At 56.1% G+C, this 18,133-nt stretch overlaps 7 protein-coding genes across 7 annotated transcripts; 5 read left to right on the top strand and 2 right to left on the bottom strand.

Annotated features, from left to right (window-relative positions):
* Positions 1 to 1,453: 1,453 nt before the first annotated feature.
* On the top strand, positions 1,454 to 3,223 carry VTJ04DRAFT_8478 (uncharacterized protein; the record flags this gene model as incomplete). Its single annotated transcript, XM_069366919.1, has 1 exon — positions 1,454 to 3,223. One exon carries the CDS (start codon positions 1,454 to 1,456, stop codon positions 3,221 to 3,223), a length of 1,770 nt encoding a protein of 589 aa, XP_069215300.1.
* Positions 3,224 to 3,299: 76 nt separating this feature from the next.
* VTJ04DRAFT_8477 (uncharacterized protein) lies at positions 3,300 to 3,721 on the bottom strand (the record flags this gene model as incomplete). Its single annotated transcript, XM_069366918.1, has 2 exons — positions 3,300 to 3,538; positions 3,640 to 3,721. 2 exons carry the CDS (start codon positions 3,719 to 3,721, stop codon positions 3,300 to 3,302), a joined length of 321 nt encoding a protein of 106 aa, XP_069215299.1.
* A 678-nt stretch (positions 3,722 to 4,399) lies between these two features.
* Positions 4,400 to 7,831, top strand: VTJ04DRAFT_8476 (uncharacterized protein; the record flags this gene model as incomplete). Its single annotated transcript, XM_069366917.1, has 4 exons — positions 4,400 to 4,474; positions 4,538 to 4,891; positions 4,956 to 6,657; positions 6,723 to 7,831. 4 exons carry the CDS (start codon positions 4,400 to 4,402, stop codon positions 7,829 to 7,831), a joined length of 3,240 nt encoding a protein of 1,079 aa, XP_069215298.1.
* A 1,335-nt stretch (positions 7,832 to 9,166) lies between these two features.
* VTJ04DRAFT_8475 (uncharacterized protein) lies at positions 9,167 to 12,278 on the top strand (the record flags this gene model as incomplete). Its single annotated transcript, XM_069366916.1, has 2 exons — positions 9,167 to 9,341; positions 9,427 to 12,278. The coding sequence occupies 2 exons, from the start codon at positions 9,167 to 9,169 to the stop codon at positions 12,276 to 12,278; spliced, it is 3,027 nt and encodes a 1,008-aa protein (XP_069215297.1).
* A 7-nt stretch (positions 12,279 to 12,285) lies between these two features.
* On the bottom strand, positions 12,286 to 12,522 carry VTJ04DRAFT_8474 (uncharacterized protein; the record flags this gene model as incomplete). Its single annotated transcript, XM_069366915.1, has 1 exon — positions 12,286 to 12,522. One exon carries the CDS (start codon positions 12,520 to 12,522, stop codon positions 12,286 to 12,288), a length of 237 nt encoding a protein of 78 aa, XP_069215296.1.
* Positions 12,523 to 12,914: 392 nt separating this feature from the next.
* On the top strand, positions 12,915 to 13,461 carry VTJ04DRAFT_8473 (60S ribosomal protein uL24; the record flags this gene model as incomplete). Its single annotated transcript, XM_069366914.1, has 3 exons — positions 12,915 to 12,933; positions 12,998 to 13,110; positions 13,177 to 13,461. 3 exons carry the CDS (start codon positions 12,915 to 12,917, stop codon positions 13,459 to 13,461), a joined length of 417 nt encoding a protein of 138 aa, XP_069215295.1.
* A 1,537-nt stretch (positions 13,462 to 14,998) lies between these two features.
* On the top strand, positions 14,999 to 16,367 carry VTJ04DRAFT_8472 (uncharacterized protein; the record flags this gene model as incomplete). Its single annotated transcript, XM_069366913.1, has 4 exons — positions 14,999 to 15,106; positions 15,188 to 15,245; positions 15,328 to 15,809; positions 15,900 to 16,367. The coding sequence occupies 4 exons, from the start codon at positions 14,999 to 15,001 to the stop codon at positions 16,365 to 16,367; spliced, it is 1,116 nt and encodes a 371-aa protein (XP_069215294.1).
* Between the last annotated feature and the right edge of the window lie 1,766 nt (positions 16,368 to 18,133).

Here is an 18,133-nt window from a genome sequence, read left to right as displayed (position 1 = left end):
TCGGGATGATGCGATCATGAAAAATGCTTGGGAATGAGAGTGCATTACATTGAAATGAGTTAATAGTCTATTTACATGAACATAAAACTCATTCCCATAAGATTTCATGAAGCAGAATCATGCTCAGTGTGGTAGAGACGCAGCCGGAAGTGAGTAATTAAAAATCCCACATCGAAAGTGTCCCGGGCCCCTGTGCTCTTTGTTTCTTTGATCCGCACCAAACGTGCGCTCTTTAAGCTCTAAGTCCATATCATCCTACCAAGATTCTAGAAAGGCGAGAAACTGAAAATTCCGAGTTCGACACCTTGTTTGCTCGCATCATAGGCCTCCGATCTCCTGTGTTTGGTTGTCCCTTGACCTCGTCCTGGCTAGCGCCCTCGACGAGCTGAGGGGAGAGCCAATCGAACAGAGTCGCAGCGACGAATCCGGCACTCAGTCTCACGCACCACAAAGCCGTGTTGAGCCTATGGATGAACGCGATAACGCGCAACGCAGGCCGCGGGGCGACCACCTCGTCTTCATACTGGTACTGCGCTCGGCTCGGGATCGATAAGACACTAAGCAGTCGGTCATGCAGGTCTTGTCTTGGATGCATCCATCTTGTCGGTTTCCTGTGTTTACGACCTTGCCGCGTCTCTTGGTTGACACGCCGTCCGTTTATTTTTCTGTGCTACTAGCCCCTCGTCGCCGAAGACATTGCTCTACTCACTCCATTGCGTCCAAGTTTTGTACCCCCCTCCTGAGAATTCCCAATTCTCATTTTTTCCCCATTTTCACCCCTTTTTGGACGTCTCTCTCCTCCTTGTCGCTCTTCTTCCACGCCATTCGGCGACCCTTGCGTAGGACGGAGAATCACCTGCTCCAATCCGCTGCGACGAAGGGTTGGGGCAGCCTTCGCCAATCGTTGTCAGCAGGCCAGGGGAGTGGGAGTGCAGCCGAGCGTTGCCCACCGAGTGGCGAACCGACCTGACCCAGGCGCAAACGTCGCCAGCTCGCCGTTTACACCCGCACAACAGCCTCGCCGCATTAGGGACAGCCTCGAGCTTTAGCTCCTCTCACGAGGTGAAGACGGTCGCATTTTTCCAACGTTTGTTCTAAGTGTTTTCGTATTTTTTCCCTGGGATTTATTTACCTGTTTTCCACCATTTTTGGCTTGTTTTCAGCGAGGTTTGACAGGGCTGGGCCGTTGATGTGGTGACCCCTCCTTGTGCGACAAACAATCCGTTCGAGTGTTTGCCAGCCCGCGCCAGCTGCCAGACCAAGTGACGACAGCGGGGCAGACCGCGAGGCAGCCAGACGAAACAACATCTTTCTGAAGGCGGTGGCCGCGGACGACAGACCCAAAAGCAGCGCAACGGTCATCGCCGGAGAACGCAGCCATCTGGCGCTGCGGCCGAGTCAGCCGCATCTTCACTTGTTTCGCATCACGGCGACGGGCTGACCTTCGCGGGCGATGCGCGGTCCGGCGTCGGTCGCCGGGTTCCCCTCGAGCGGCGGTGGCGGCCGGGGGACCTCCGGGTTACACAGCTCGTCGCGCGCCCGTCGCTACAACCGCTCTCACGCCGGCGGCTCGTCCTTCGTGCCCCAGAACGAATTTCCAATCTTCAGTCACACCGGCGACGTCGAGATCATCGTGCGCGTACCCTCAGGCCACGAGAACCGATACCTCCTTCACCGACATATCCTTACCCGCTGCTCCGGCTTCTTCGAGGCCAGCACCAGCAATGAATGGTCGCGAGCTCAACCAGCGACCGAGTCGTCCGCGTCGCCGGGGACAACTCGCGCCATTGAAGGAGGCAACAGTTCGGCAACAACAGGCGGCGAGCTGGCGAGGATAGAAGATCGAGGGAGGACCAGCAGTGAGGAAGGCGGGAGGCCAGATCCCACGGCGCTGATGGCTCCCAAGAAGAGGTGGCGGTATGAGCTGGACTACGGGTCAGGAGATAACGACATCCCGATGCTTGTGCAGAAGGACGAGTTCAGCAGCAGCAGCAATAGTAATCCACCGCCCTCGTCCAACTCGCTCTTCGGCGGCCCACCACCCGCGTCGTCGAGCCGGCACCACAAGTCTAGCTCGTCACATTCGTTCTTCCGGTCTGTCGCAAACCTCACCCTCTCGGCAACGCACGGACCGTCCTTGCCAGAGCCGACGCCAGAAGAACAAGACCTGCTACGAGATTATGACAACCTCTTCCGAATCATGTACAACTACCCACCAATTCTCGACGCAGTCAACATCGCCGATTCATACGTGCAGTGCAAGACATTGCTCAACCTTGCCGACCAGTACGACGCTCTCGCCGTGGTCGGCCCGCGAGTCGACCACCACCTGCTGCAATTCCAGTCCCGCCTTTGGAAGCAAATCGCAAAATATCCCATCAGTTACCTCCGCCTCGGCTACCTTGCGCGGTCCAAGGTCATCTTCCAGGAAGCGCTCATCCATGTCGTTGGCCAGTGGCCCGCCGGCGAGCGATCCATCCGTGCTGCGCTGCCCGAATCAGTCGTCGATATCATTGAGGATAAGGTCGATGAGCTGGAAGAGACGGTTAGCCGCGTTGAGGCTCGCCTGTTCCGGCTCACCCTGACCACCCGCACCGGCGAGCGCGTCACCCCAGCCAACAGCTACCTTGACTGGCTTGCCGTCAGTCTCTTCCGGCAATGGCTGGCCGAGAATACCTCTCCACCCATGCCACCACCATCGCCAGCCACCCCAGGTCGTCATGGAGCAGGAAGCAATGGAAGCTCGCGCAACCCGCCAATATCCTCGCGCCCTAGGCAGGGCAGCACAAGCAGCGGCAGCGGCGCAAGCGCCGCGGGAGGAAGGTCGGGGCATCACCACGGAAACCATGGAAACGGCAATACCAACGGCAACACCCAATCAACACCCGCTCCCATGCCGACGTTAGCCTCGATAGGGCGCACCTACCGGCTGCTAGGCGGTACGGCGCCGGGGGACAGGTCTGGCGCGCCAGCGACGTACCTCGGTCACGACGAGTGCAAAAAGTTCCTGAAACTCACGCCGGAGCTGTACACGCGGGATAACCTCCGGAGGTTTGAGAAGCGGGTGGAGGAGCTAAAGGCCATGGCACGCGAGGTGGTCAGGCCGCTGATGGGGAGCGGGTTGGAGTTGGAGATGATTCACGGGAGCGGCGCGGCAGGGATTGGGTATTTGACGTGTACCACGGTGAGGGAGAGGGATTTACCGTGGGTTTATGAGTCTTGATGTTCCATGATGGTGATGGGAGGAAGTCTGGGTTATGAGTGATGAAGGTGATGAAGTGGAGCAGGGTTCAGTTTGTTTACTTGTCCGTTGATGGGGTGAAGGGGCCTGGTGTCTCTCTATCTCGGAGTTGTGTCTTGTGGATTTGTTTCCCTGCGATATATACCTGGTGATGACTGATGTTGATGATCGGACGGATGGGCATGGTCTCGAGGATACCCGTTGCTACATAGGTTTTGAAATATGTTGCTTTTTTTCTTTTCTTTGTCCTGTACATGTGAAGTTCTTCGTAGTCCGAGATGCGTCTTTGGGCCGTGTCTGACTCAGAAGTAATGAATGAACATGCTGTTGGTTCACCAGGAAGGGTTGTGATACCACCACAACTCCAATCCATGACCATTGGGAGGTGGTTGACTCACAGCATCCGTCCTCAAGAAGTTGGAACAAGGACATGGGACGGCTCGAGCCTTTCAAGAGACCAATTGGAGATGAATCCTTCATCTGACTCAGTCGACGTTGGCAGATCCGAGTTGCGCACTCAATCTCCTGTGATGAATTCTCCGGACCACGGCAGGATCCTGTGTTGTATTGCCTTGTGCTGCGAGGTTCGCTCACCTCCGCCGAGCTTGGCATCCAGTGTCATGCTGGACCGTAACACGCGCTAACAGCCAAGCGCAGGGTCGTAACGTTCTGGTGGGTGTCGGAAATTTCAAACACGGTCGTACGTGAAATTCACGTCACGCTGGTTCGTTTCGTTACTCTGAAATTTCCAAACACGGCCGTACGCGAAATTCCCGTCACGCTGATTCGTTTCGTTACAGGTGACATTTCGGCGGGACCCACTCGTAAAGGCGGTGAGAGGCCGACCTGTTTTCGATCGGCAGATTGTCGTAACTGTTACCGGAGCTGTTTCGGTCACAATACGCCGTCCGGAAATCTGCCCCGCAACCCCGCAACCCCTCCAACTCCAAACAGAGCTTGGATTGAGTCAGAGCATTGACCGAAAAATATTTGTGCCAGGCTGTGACAGACTCCGGTTCTTACTTATAAGTCCAGCCCAACCTCGCGCCGACTACTCCTGCTCTTCTTGGTGGATCCAGAGTTTCCTGGTGTTCTCGATACACCCAAGATCTTTCTGACAACTTCGTTCGATCTTTGACTCACGAGCCTCGAGACACCATGTCGATCGACTTCCCCAGGGAGGAGGAGAACGTCATCCAGCAATGGCGCGAGATCAAGGCCTTTGAACGCCAGGTAAATCCCGTCGCGGAACCCAAATTTCACAGACCGCATTCTCATGCTCATGTTACTCTACAGGTCGAGCTCTCTCGCGGGAGGCCCAACTACACATTCTACGATGGCCCACCCTTCGCGACCGGCCTTCCTCACTACGGCCATCTCCTGGCCTCGACCATCAAGGACATTATCCCGAGGTACTGGTCCATGAAGGGCTACCATGTCGAGCGTCGCTTCGGTTGGGACACCCACGGTCTGCCCATCGAGCATGAGATCGACAAGAAGCTCGGCATCTCTGGCAAGGCCGCGGTCATGAAGCTGGGCCTGGAGCAGTACAATGCCGAGTGCCGCGCCATCGTCATGCGGTACCGCGAGGAGTGGAGGCACACGGTTGAGCGTCTTGGTCGGTGGATCGACTTCGACAACGACTACAAGGTGAGCGGGTCCTTGGAGATGGTTGGTAGGATCAGATCGTAGGAGGATATGCTAACGATGGCAGACCATGGACCCAACCTTCATGGAGTCGGAATGGTGGGTGTTCAAGCAGCTCTACGACAAGGGCCAGGTGTACCGCGGGTACCGCGTCATGCCCTACTCAACAGCGCTCACAACGGCGTTGAGCAACTTCGAGGCGAACCAGAACTACCAGAACGTGACGGACCCTGCCATTGTTGTCGCTTTCCCGCTCAATGACGACCCCGAGACCAGCCTTCTTGCTTGGACGACAACACCGTGGACCCTGCCCTCCCATCTTGGCCTCGCTGTGCATCCCGACTACGACTACATCAAGATCAAGGATGAGAAGTCCGGCAAGAACTACATCCTCATGGAGAAGTTGCTGGGGACATTATATAAGGATCCGAAGAAAGCCAAGTACAAAGTGCTCGAGAAGTACAAGGGCAAGGACATGGTCGGGTGGACGTACCAGCCGCCGTTCAACTACTACTACGAGGAGTACAAGGATGTCGCCTTCAAGGTCCTCAGCGCCACCTACGTCGAGGCTGACAGCGGTACGGGTATAGTCCACCAGGCCCCGGCGTTTGGTGACGACGACTACAACGTCGCTGTCGCCAACGGCATCGTGACGGAGAAGCGGCCCCCTCCGGACCCGGTTGACGAGTCCGGTTTCTTCACCCAGAAGGTGTCCGACTTCGCTGGCATGCATGTCAAAGAGGCCGACAAGCACATCATCAAATACCTGAAGAACGCCGGGAGGTTGGTCGTTGAGTCGCAGATCAACCACCAGTACCCCATGTGCTACCGGTCCGACACCCCGCTCATCTACAAGGCCGTGCCCTCGTGGTTTGTGCGCATTCCGGAGATCATCCCGAAGATGCTCGAGAATATCCAGGACTCGCACTGGGTCCCGTCGTTTGTCAAGGAGAAGCGCTTCGCCAGCTGGATCGCCAATGCCCGCGACTGGAACGTCTCGCGCAACAGGTACTGGGGTACCCCGATCCCGCTCTGGATCAGCGACGACGGGGAGGAGATTGTCTGTGTTGGAAGCATCGCCGAGCTCAAGGAATTGAGCGGCTACGAGGGCGAGATCACCGACCTCCACCGCGACAAGATCGACCACATCACGATCCCGAGCCGGCAGGGCAAGGGTGTGCTGAAGCGCGTCGAGGAGGTGTTTGACTGCTGGTTCGAGTCAGGAAGCATGCCGTATGCCAGCAAGCACTACCCCTTCGAGAACCAGGAGGAGTTCGAGAAGTCTTTCCCTGGCGATTTCATTGCTGAGGGTCTCGACCAGACCCGTGGCTGGTTCTACACGCTGCTCGTGCTCGGCACACACCTTTTCGGTGTCTCGCCGTTCAAGAATTGCGTCGTCAACGGTATCGTGCTCGCCGAGGACGGCAAGAAGATGTCGAAGCGCCTGAAGAACTACCCCGACCCGAACGAGATCATGTCCAAGTACGGGTCGGACGCTCTTCGGCTCTACCTTATCAACTCGCCTGTGGTCCGTGCCGAGCCACTCCGGTTCTCTGAGGCTGGCGTCAAGGATGTTGTCGCCAAGGTTTTGCTGCCGCTTTGGAACAGCTACAAGTTTTTCGAGGGTCAGGTTGCTTTGCTCAAGAAGGTGGAGGACGTCAACTACATGTGGGATCCCCACATGGAGGAGTCCAACACCAACGTCATGGACAAGTGGATCCTCGCCAGCTGCCAGAGCTTGCTCAAGTTCGTCAACGAGGAGATGGCTGGTGAGTAGCAGTTCAACCTAGTCGATCCGAGAGAGTCTTATTCGATACTGACCACCTACGTCTAGCGTACCGTTTGTACACGGTGGTGCCCAGGCTTCTGGAGTTGATTGACAACACGACCAATTGGTACATTCGCTTCAACCGCAAGCGCCTCAAGGGCGAGAACGGCCTCGACGACACGCTCCACGCGCTCAACACCCTCTTCGAGGTCCTCTACACCCTTTGCCGCGGTCTCGCTCCGTTCACACCATTCCTCACCGACACCATCTACAAGCGCCTCCTTCCCCACATTCCCGAGAACCTCCGGGCTGAGGACCCCCGCAGCGTCCACTTCCTTGCGTACCCCGAGGTGCGCGAGGAGCTTTTCAACAACCTGATCGAGCGCCGCGTCCAGCGCATGCAGAGGGTCATTGAGCTTGCCCGCTACTCCCGTGAGAGGCGCGGCATTGGCCTGAAGCAGCCGCTCAAGACCCTGGTCGTCATCCACCATGACCCAGAGTATCTCGAGGACGTGCGGTCGTTGCAGGGCTACATCACCGAGGAGCTCAACATCCGCGACCTCGTGTTGACGTCGGATGAGGCCAGCTATGGCGTGCAGTACAGCGTGACGGCCGACTGGCCTGTGCTGGGCAAGAAGCTCAAGAAGGACATGGCTCGTGTCAAGAAGGCGCTGCCCAACGTCACCAGCGAGGAGGCGCATAACTACGCGGTCACTGGTAAGCTCGTTGTCGACGGCATCACGCTCGAGAAGGGCGACCTCGTGGTTCGCCGGGGCCTCAAGGACGACGACTCGTCCAAGAACCTCGAGACAAACACCGACAAGGACGTGCTCATCATCCTCGACGTCGAAATTTACCCCGGCCTGGCCGAGGAGGGTCTCGCGCGCGAGATCATCAACCGCGTGCAGCGGTTGCGCAAGAAGGCCGGGTTGCAGCCGACCGACGATGTGCGGATGGAGTACAAGGTGCTTTCGGACCCCGAGGATACCGGCATCGAGAAGGTGTTCGAGACGCAACAGGCCATGATTACACGCGCGCTGCGCAGGCCAATGGACAAGCACGAGGTGACGCACGTGGATGGACAGATTCCGGAGCAGGCGGAGGAGGGTGTCATCGCGGAGGAGGAGCAAGAGGTTCACAAGGCTACGTTCCTCTTGCGGTTGTTGCGGTTGTAAGGGTTGGTTGATGGAGGCTGAGGTGGGGAAGATGAGCACATGGGCATAACTTTGTTGGGATGCAATGGTTGTGTGAACATGTAGAGAGACACAGCAGAAAACAGAATAGAGCTGAAATGTGAGATCAATTCTTGTTTGAATTGGGAACCCGAGAGAATGTTATTTTCCTTTTGCTGCCGCCTGATTCAGAGAAGGTGAGAAATGCTGTGGATGGAAGATGGCTCGGCCGAGTCAGAAAGGATGACGGCATACCAAATAACAGTCCTTAAGCTTCATGAACTCTTTGACACACTTGTCCTTGTGGACGAAGTTGTAGTCGGCGACAATGCAGCGCCCATACTCGGCGGCCTGGTGGAGGGGTGGGACAAGAGAGGGGCATGTTAGCAGTTGATGGAGATCCGGGACGGCCCGCGGCCGCGGGGTTCGAAGAGGAAGAAGGCAAGCCATTGAAGGGCGAGCGCACCGGAGCAGAGCACTTGGAGACCGCCTGCGCGAAGCGCTGGATGGGACGAGTTGTTTGAGGCATTGTGCTCAAAACTTCAGAGCGATGGAGCAAGTCTTGCAGGGTTGAGCAGTCTGAATCTCTTCATCATCAGTTGCGATGACCTGTGAGATGACTTCGTCGCCAAAAGACCGCGCGAATCCACAGTGTTGAATATCAACAGCCCCATTCCTTTACTGTATACGTACCCGGATCTATCTTTTTCCGTACCGCATAGAATATTTTCCGCCAATCCGCAATTGAAACGCGACAGACGCGCTGTTTACATTGGTGGAAGAACAATCTTGGCGTTTTCTCTGCCAGAAACGCGGAAAACGGCTAGTGCCCCACAATCGCGGGGTGTGCACGGGCCACGTGTCCCCGGCCTCAACGCGTGCGGCCCCCAGCCACGCGGATCCCTGCAACGGCGGGCCGGCCCCACATCCGTTGACGGATGGGAATACCGTTTGCACGCGATCGCGTCGTGCCTTTGTTTCCTCCCTTTCTTCCTCACATCACGATTGCTTCGATCAGTTACACTTGCTTCACAACACTACGATACTGCCAACGCTGCTTTCAATTCGAATCGCAACGACTGCTTTACTGCTCTCAAGTTCGCAACTGCTCAATTTCAAAGCAACTTCCACCAGAAACGCTTATTGCTTAGGCTTCCGCCTGCCTCGACTTCAATTCACTTCATCGCTTCCCGCTGCTGTTCTGTGCCTTCGCGCCTGCCATACCGCGCTTTTCATAGCTTTTCGCTAGTCATATCTTCTGTGATTCAGTCTTGTCTTTGTGTCCTGGATCATGCCTCGCACGACTTCATCGATTTCCTCCACCCGCCGCCACGAAAAATGTCTTACATTCGAATTCCTGGTAATCGCCTGGCTGATGGCCAAGGTGATCTTCGAGATTATCCTTCTCATCATGAAGATGGGAGTTCGCACAATCTGGCTCCTCCTAGTCCTGCCTTTCGTCGACCGCCTGGCAGCTTGTCTGCCAACCAATCTGATCAGTACAGTGATGATGGTGAGTTAACTTGTTCACTTTCTCCAGCTCGTCTCCTCACCCTTCGCTTTTTCCCATGACAACTGGCTAACTCCGTCGTCTATAGATATTGCGCTGGTCTATGAAATTGTCAATCTGGCGGAGCTTCTTTTGCCAAACCTCCCTGAGCGGGACCAACTCCCGACCACCGCACTCTTCCTTGCTGCCGAGGATGTTCTTCGGGAGCGCCACCTCGACCCAGACAACATCCCACCACACATCTCGCGGCTTATCTTCAAGATCGGAGGAGAGCGATCAAGAGACTCTTTGGGAGACAAGTTCCACGCAGTCCTAGAGGGACTGGGAATCGATCTCCAGTTCACCGACGCTGGTCAACTCTCCGACACCTCCAGCCTCGCCCAGTCTCCCCAGTTCCCTAATACCGGAATTTTGGTTGAGCCCACCAGAGCTACCCATACCGGATCTGTTTCTGGGTCCTCCCGCAATGTCAGCCTCGAGGACCTTCCACAACCCGCAAGCGTCCATCGCAAGTGGCTCGCTCATTCCCCCACGGCACCTCGTCCGGCGCCTTCAGCTAGCGTTCCTAGCAGCAAGCTACGCCAGGGGGAGGCAAGCATTGAGGAGCTGGAGGCGCGGCTTCAGGCCCTAAAGCAGCGGCAAGATAACGAACTCCTCGCCGGCGCCTTCAGCACCTGGCACGCGAAGACCCGACAGCGCCAGCAGGACAATGACGCATTCTGGCCTCTCGCGGTTCGGACCGATGCCAGGACCCTCCTCACCGAGGTTTTGGATATTTGGCGCGAGGAGGCCCAGGACGCCCAGGAGCGCAAGGCCGACGCCGAGGCCGCCATCGAGCACAGTCAATGGGTGGCCAAGATGGAGAAGCGGGCTTCTCGTGTTTACGAAATCTACACAGCTCGCACGACCCTTGATGCTTGGCGCAGCCTCGCCCTCGAGGAGCGTGACCGGACTGCGGTGGCTCGCCGCCACCTTGTCCGGAAACGCGCCTTCGACGGGTGGCACGCCCAGCACATCGAGGACGAGATGAAAGTTGAAAATTTCATTCTTGGCCATGCTCTCAAGAAGTGGAAGGACACCGCCCTTCATCAAGAAGTTCGCTCCGAGGTCGCTTCGCAATGGTACGACCAGCGGCTTATGAAGGACAGCGTTGACACCATGTGGGAGGAGTACAACAACCGCATCGCCGACGAGGTCTACGCCACAGAACTTGTCAACGATTGCCTGCGCCACTGGTCCACCAAGGCTCGCGAGTTCCGTGAGGAGTATCAGATAGCCAGCGCTCTCGACGAACGACTTGTGCGCGACGAGATTGTTAAGAACTGGCTTGACGCGCTCGACACTCAACGCTTCGATGCACACGAGCGCACGAGACAATGGCTGATCTTGGGTTGTCGACGGGACCTGGACTACTGGCAAGAGCAAGCACGACTGTCCGCCCTCCTCCGGCAGTACATCACCAAGCGGGATCAAGAAGTCATTCGCGACGCTCTTGACGTTTGGCAGCGCGCCGTGGCCCACGCCCAAGACGAGGCCGCCGTGGCTGACGCCTTTATGGTCATGGAGCCTATCGAACATTGGGAGCGAGAGATGAAGCTCAAGCTCTGGGTCGAGCGGGAGGAGCACGAGACCAAGGCCGCCGTCCTCGAGCACTGGGCGTTGGAGGAGAAGCTCGCCTGGTACCGGCGGTACGATGACACGAATCTCAAACGGCAGACGCTCGACACATTCTTCGCCGCTGCTCAACAAGCTAGACGCGAGAGGGAAAGTCTTGAGCGGGACGCAGCGGAGGTGGACGCATACTACTTGGCTGGCGACACGGTGGACGCATGGCTTGGAGCGGTGGACAAAATGCGGATTCATCATCACAACGCCAACCTCGTCAACCTCTACCGAACGACACGGCCTTGCATCGACCATTGGCGGGAACAACAACAACTGAGTCAAGCCCGCACTGCTTACTTCCGGAGACAAGCTGACAAACACAGGGCCAGGGCGCTTGTTAACGACGTTCTCGACCGATGGCCGGGTATCGCCGAGGCCGCACGACGAGAGCGCATGATGACGAAGTTGCGTCAGTTCCGCCGCAAGTACAAAGTCGAGTTGGCCCAGGAATGCCTTGACCAGTGGCTCGAGGCAACGGCCGATGCCTTGGATCGGAAAGATGACGCCGATCAGGTACACCTCGAGTACAAGCGCGAGGACCTCAAAGACTGTCTCGACCTCTGGAACCGCGCCGCCAAGCAAGCACAGGTGTTCCACCAGATCGCCGCCGACGCGGAGCTCGAGGTCTACCTCAACAAATGGCAAGAGCAGTTCGAGGAAGCCAAGGAGAATCTGCAGGATGCCATCGACTATGACGCGGACAACACCAGGCGGCGTTGCTGGGAGAAGTGGGAGTTCGAGACGCTCCAGGCCGGCGGGAAGCGCCACCTGGCCACCACTTTGCTCGAGAAGAACGAACGGCGGGTGCGACGGCGCATCCTCAACGAGTGGCACCAGAAAGCAGTGCCTGGCGCAGCTGACCTCCTCAATCCGCGCCTCAGCACCCTGTCAGCCCGCCGAAGCGTTCGCCAGCAGCTCTCCCGGTCGACCACAGCGGCCAGCGGGTTCTACACGGCAAGCCAGTTGGCCATCCTCCGGCCGCCTCCAGATCCAGGATCTTCGACGCCGCAAGTCGGGCTGGGCCCCATGTCTGAGTTCGATGAGGAGCCTTTGGTGCCTGATCCCGACGATCCGGGCTTCATGAGCACACCGACAAGATTGAGGAGCAGCACAAGGACACCAGCAAGGCGGCTGACTTCGACGCCATCCGCGATCCTGCCGTCACCATACGAGAGGGAGTTGAGGAGGCAGTACGGTGGTGTGGGGTTGATGAGGCAGAGAGGGGTTGGGTTTTCGGACATCAACGAGGAGTCTGGGGAGGACTTGGAGCATTGAGATTGTTTTATGGGTGTTGGTTGGCTTTATGTTCGGGCTTTGGTTTGGCTTCGTCATTCTTGTTCTCTTCTGTTTCTATTCGGGTTTGATACACGGGCATGGTTACTAGATGGGTTGGCTTCGGGTTCTGGCTTTTGGGTTTGGTTGGAACATTGGCATCGGCGTTGAGGATTGGCACGGGGATTGGCTCGGGGCATGGCGGACTGGGAAAAGGTTCACCGGTTTTGGTTTCGCATGAGTTCATCAAGGACGCCGCTATAGGCTTATGACATTACATGACGTTCAATGCAATGATTTTGTTTTTTTCCAAATGCCCAAGCCCCATCCTCTTGCAATGTGACAAATGTTGATCAAGTGGGCGATGTCGCGAGGGTGGACTCCTCGCCGAGACCACGGGCTGTTTTACACCAGAGGCAGTGATAAGGGTTAGGGTTGCAGAACACTTGCTCGCACTGGCTTGGCAGAACCCATGCCATACCCCACTGTGAAGGCGGTCAGGAATTCTGCCCCCGCGCACCAATTTCCACAAATCCACAGAAAGTCAATTTTGCAAATTTCCTCCTTCTCTCCTCCAAGATCACGGCGATCAACTTCAAGTCCTTGTCCTCAGTCGGCACCAGCCCACAGTCAATCACAATGGCCAAGGTCAGCACCTGTAAGTAAAGTCATCCATTCAATTATCTATTTTGTTGTTTCGAAATATTAACTCGCTGTCTCAGCTGTTTCGTCGTCGCGGCGCAAGTCGCGCAAGGCGCACTTCTCCGCTCCCTCGAGCGTCCGCCGCAGCATCATGAGCGCCCCGCTCAGCAAGGAGCTCCGTGAGAAGTACAACGTACGTTTTAGCACCTTTACCCAAAACTTCGGCGACTCAGTCGGTCGCTGACTCAAAACCAAACAGGTCCGGAGCATCCCCATCCGCAAGGACGACGAGGTCCAGATCGTTCGCGGCATCCACAAGGACAAGGAGGGCAAGGTCACCTCGGTGTACCGCCTCAAGTACGTGATCCACGTCGAGCGCGTCACCCGTGACAAGGCCACCGGCCAAAGCGTCCCTGTCGGCATCCACCCCAGCAACGTGGTCATCACCAAGCTCAAGCTCGACAAGGACCGTGAGAACATCCTGGCCCGCATCAAGGCCGGCCGCGAGCAGGCTGCCAAGGCCAAGGGCAAGAGCAAGGCGTAAAGTGCCTTTGAGCTGGTGCTCGGAGGAACTGGAGACGAAATGACAGACAAAAAAAGAGACCAAAAGGAGCAATTCGGTTCGGACACGACGATGATGGAGATATACCCCGCGCATGGAACTCGCTGTCGACGGTTACCCGGCATCGGCACTGGCGTTTACGCGGTCCCGATTCGGGTTGGGAGTTGACGCGACTGCCTCAGCCGCGCGACGGCAGGGCACAGACGGGCTCGACCCGGGATTTTAGAAGCAGAGTCAACGACGAATCGAGACATTGTTCTCAATGGCCATTTCACAGTGCCAGTCGCATTGCGCTTGCTGTGAAATGCTCCATGGGAGGTTTTCCCGAAGCCCAGTTCCTCTGCTTTGGTGTTGCAGAGGACCTAATTGCCGTTGACCTGATGTGACCAATGTTGTAGTTTGAACCAACTATCGCAGGACAGCCTTCGTCGGCAGCTTTTACGAGTGGTCTCAGTTCGCCGTGTGCGAAGGCCGGCTCTGCTGTGTGGTCATGACGTTGGCGCCTGCATCAAGGTAGGTGGTATTAGTAGTTTGAGACACATCTCCGCTAGGTTATCTCCGCGTTGACCACTAGTCCGATGGTTTTCGAGGTATACGACTAGCGAAGAGTAAACTCAGCGTCGGGAAATCACCAGTTCCCACGACGCTCTCGCCTGCAGACCTCCATGGAGATGGATCGATGAGAATGGAGGTTTGAAGGCGAGGAACATGTATATTGTCACAAAGACTGGATTGTTGTAGACAGAGTAAATTTTGGTCCACGTCTATGACACAAGTGTGGATTGTGTTGTAGATCTAGATCTCCAATACAACTTGAAGTTGAGTTTTGTCTTCGACTCTGATAGACGTGCCATAATGCTGATGTCCAGCGTTGTGAGGACCTTGAGGGTTACTCCGTGGCACACGAGTCGAACGCTTCGAGGTCCGGTCAGAATGCATGGCTACCTGCAATCCATTGCAAACCCGGAATCAAAATACCACACGCATTTGAGAGCGCAAGAGCTCAAATGATTGTGAAGCATTCAGCACGAATCAAAGGAACTTGTCGCAAAAGGAGTTTGGTGTTCGCCGGCTAAAGCGGTTGCTGGGGACGCCGTGATGTTGGTGCATCACATCCCAAGCGGGCAACAAGCTCCCCTCGTCAACAAGGGCCCTTGGCATTGCTCGGACTCGACAACAACGCTGTTCACTGTTCCACGATCCACGACAAAAGCCGCTCACACAACATCTGGCGTGCCTATTTGTTGTCGCGGAAGCTTGCAAGTCAACGGCTGGCATTTGCGATTCGCTCAGGCATTCAGGGTCCTCGCTGCCAAGGGCGGCTGTCGTCTGTCCCTTAAAGCGTGCAACCCGCGCTCGGCGCTGCTGCCCCCATTGTTGTCGTTTCGGGTCTCGTCGGGTCTCAGGCCGTCGAACAACAAGACCAACACCGAACAACCCCCGAAACCGCCTTCGACGCCTCCCATCCTACCACCGTCCCAGACTTCTCCGGTAGACATCGACGACAACATCCGCCACAATGTCCTTCTTGTTTGGCCGAGCTCGCATGAGGACGAACATGTCCGATCTCGTCAAGCAAGCCAGAGACCATGTCACGAAGCTGGATGGGCCGCAGGGGCCTGCCAAGGTAGGGAGAGTGTAAACATCGACAGCAGACAGAGCGCCTGGTCGATCGACATATGCATTTGCTGACGAACCTCCGGGATAGGCCGAGGAGCTTGCGAAGGTGCTCTCTCAGATGAAGCAGATCCTCCAAGGAACTCATGGTTCGTCGCAACCTGCTTCTCCGTGCCTTTCCTTTGCTCCCGACTCCTCCATGCTGACCACGGATTGTCTCCTCCCTCGCAGACTCCGAGCCCAACCCGGATCAGATCTACCAATTGGTGATGAGCATGATCGACGAAGACCTCCTATACCTCCTCGCCGTCCACTTGCACAAGCTGCCCTTCGAATCTCGCAAAGACACCCAAGTCATCTTCTCATACGTCTTCCGCTTCCGCCCACCAAATGGCCAGCAGAAGCCCGAACCAATTGCCCTTGCCTGGGTCGTCGAGCGCAGGCCCCAGGTCCTCATCGCCCTTTGCCGCGGATACGACCACAAGGAGAGCGCCACCCCCGCCGGCACGGTGCTGCGCGAGGTGCTCAAGAACGCTGCTGCTGCGTCAATTATCCTCTACGACGACGGGGACGAACCGGGCTCCAGTGCACGTGGCATCGACGCCATCGACCCGGATCGGCCACAGAGCGGGAGGGGTGTGTTCTGGAACTTCTTCGACTGGATCGACAAGAGCTCGTTTGAGGTCAGCGCGGATGCCTTTACCACCTTCAGGGTACGTCTTCACGCAATCCCCAGCCTTTCTGATCCCCGTGCTGTTCTATGGGCCGTACCCTTTGGCTGACATGTTCTTTCACGCATACAGGAACTCATCACTAAACACAAGGACATTGTCCCTCGGTACCTGGCCGTCAACTTCGACCTCTTCTTCGAACGGTACAACCGCGTCCTGGTCCAGTCTAACAGCTACGTTACCAAGCGGCAATCCATCAAACTGCTGGGCGAGATCCTGTTGGACCGGTCGAACTACAACATCATGACGGCGTATGTGGACCGCGGCGAGCATCTCAAGATCTGCATGAACCTGCTGCGCGACGACCGCAAGATGGTCCAGTACGAGGGCTTCCACGTCTTCAAGGTCTTCGTTGCCAACCCCAACAAATCGATCCCTGTGCAAAAGATCCTCATCATGAACCGCGAGAAGCTGCTCCACTTCTTGTCGCACTTCCTTGAGGACCGCACCGAAGACGAGCAGTTTATCGATGAGCGCGAGTTTCTCATCAAGCAGATCCGGAATCTCCCTCCGGCACCGGTTCCCCCGCAACCCCGGTAAACATTAATTCATGCGTAGGCCGGAAGAGAGGAGGGTGCGACCTGGCGTGTAAGGGAGTGTATGTGCATTACTTGGGGCGTGACTGACGTATAGGAGACTTCACAACCGAAGGGAAATTCGAGTAGCTGGACGGCGTTGTGGCGTATACGACAGAGTTGGGTGTAATGGGATGGGTACGGTATGTATATTCTTGGGATCAGCATGGCATGGAATGGAATAGGGACGACATGACAATTATCAATTGTGATTGACCTGCATCTTGACCTTCTCTTGGCTCACCTGGGCTGTGTTTGTACGGAGTAGAGCTGTCACATCATCCACTTTTTATTTCAACATGGACCTGGATGGGACCTGGGTTCAACGGTAAGCTAAGATGGTCCTTCGGGTCTTGCCACACAGGCCAGGCACAAGCCAGGTCACCAACACCACCGTCAACGCTTCTTTTTCTCAGATAACTCCTCGCAGACTAGTGCACTCAGTTCCAACTTTCACCCAGCCCCACGAAAGTAGGGTTCCTGATGAGAGGAATGGAGGAAGCGGGAACTTGGTTGAATGACCTGATTCGCATTTAAGAGAATCCCTCAATAGCAGAGGAACGTAACGCTTCTCAAGACAGGTTAATTGCTACAAACCCGAGTTCTCAAGCCAGGGATCCTCTCACTTCGCCACACTTGGACTTCATCCCCCGATGCTTCCTGTCATATGGGGTCTGAAAGGCTCGAAAAAGAAACCGAGGCTGGCTCCACACTCCTCGGTTTGGAAACTCCAGAAGCCCAAGAGGTTGTCTAGGAGAGCGTGGTGCTGCCGCTCCTGGAGGGACTGGAGTCGGGCCTTGCGTTCTCAAGGCTTGGTTCGCCGTGTTGTCCTTGGCTTCCAGGAAGACTACTCAAAAGCGTAGGACTATATCTAGTGGTAGGATGAGTGGAAGTTCTCCAATATAGGATGTATGGGGCCTATAATGTCACAGTCACCTGAGCCGGGACTGCTAGCGGGCTGAGAATGGTTTCAGTGGAAATGCAGCGAGCCGGAGATCTCAACAATAACTCCGGAATTGGGGGTAGCCCAAGAAGCTGGGCAATTGTGGAGGTCGAACGAACTACCCTTAATAAACTGGAGTTTGGTTTCCAATCGTCCAAGAAAGAAGATAAGAGAAGGAGAAAAAACTCGCCCCAGACTCGCCCATTAGGTCTGAGGGCATTTCATGTCCGGCTGGTCGAAAGTTAAGCAGCAACACATGGCGAAAACAAACCAAAAGACCAGAATGGTTCTCTGAACAATCTTTGAGTCACGCAATACACAATCATCATGGCGTCTCGGAAAGGTCAGTTGGTTGGTTGAAACCATTGTTAAGCGTTGAACAGAAGGGAAAGATTGGACTACCTCCCGGATTGAGAGAGCTAGCTAGCTAAAGGTAAAACGCTGCAAAGTGAGAGGAAAGAAGCCATCTATATACAGAACTGAGTGGTCACAGCCGAGGTCTTACTCCTCAGGCCCCCGATCTGGCCAGGGTCGGGGGTTGGAGAGTCATTCCCCAGCATCGGGGGTTGTAGTAGCTCTGAGAAGTGAGGAACAGGTTTTGAGGCCTCAGGCTCAGGATTGATGCCTGACTTCTCACCTCCTGTCACACAGTCAGTAACTTTGTTGTGGACGAAAAGTGCCCAGGGGATGGTGATGGCGAACTTACAATTATCAGCCCCTCACCTGTCCAGAACCATGAGCACGTTGTCCTTCCGGCAATGGAACAGCCATGGAAAGCTGAGGAGCGG

Source organism: Mycothermus thermophilus, assembly GCF_041956435.1.
Source record: "Mycothermus thermophilus strain CBS 625.91 unplaced genomic scaffold VTJ04scaffold_6, whole genome shotgun sequence".
Lineage (NCBI taxonomy): Eukaryota > Fungi > Ascomycota > Sordariomycetes > Sordariales > Chaetomiaceae > Mycothermus > Mycothermus thermophilus.
The sequence above is the reverse complement of the archived record's forward strand: the minus strand, read 5'-3'. Positions and strand labels throughout refer to the sequence as shown.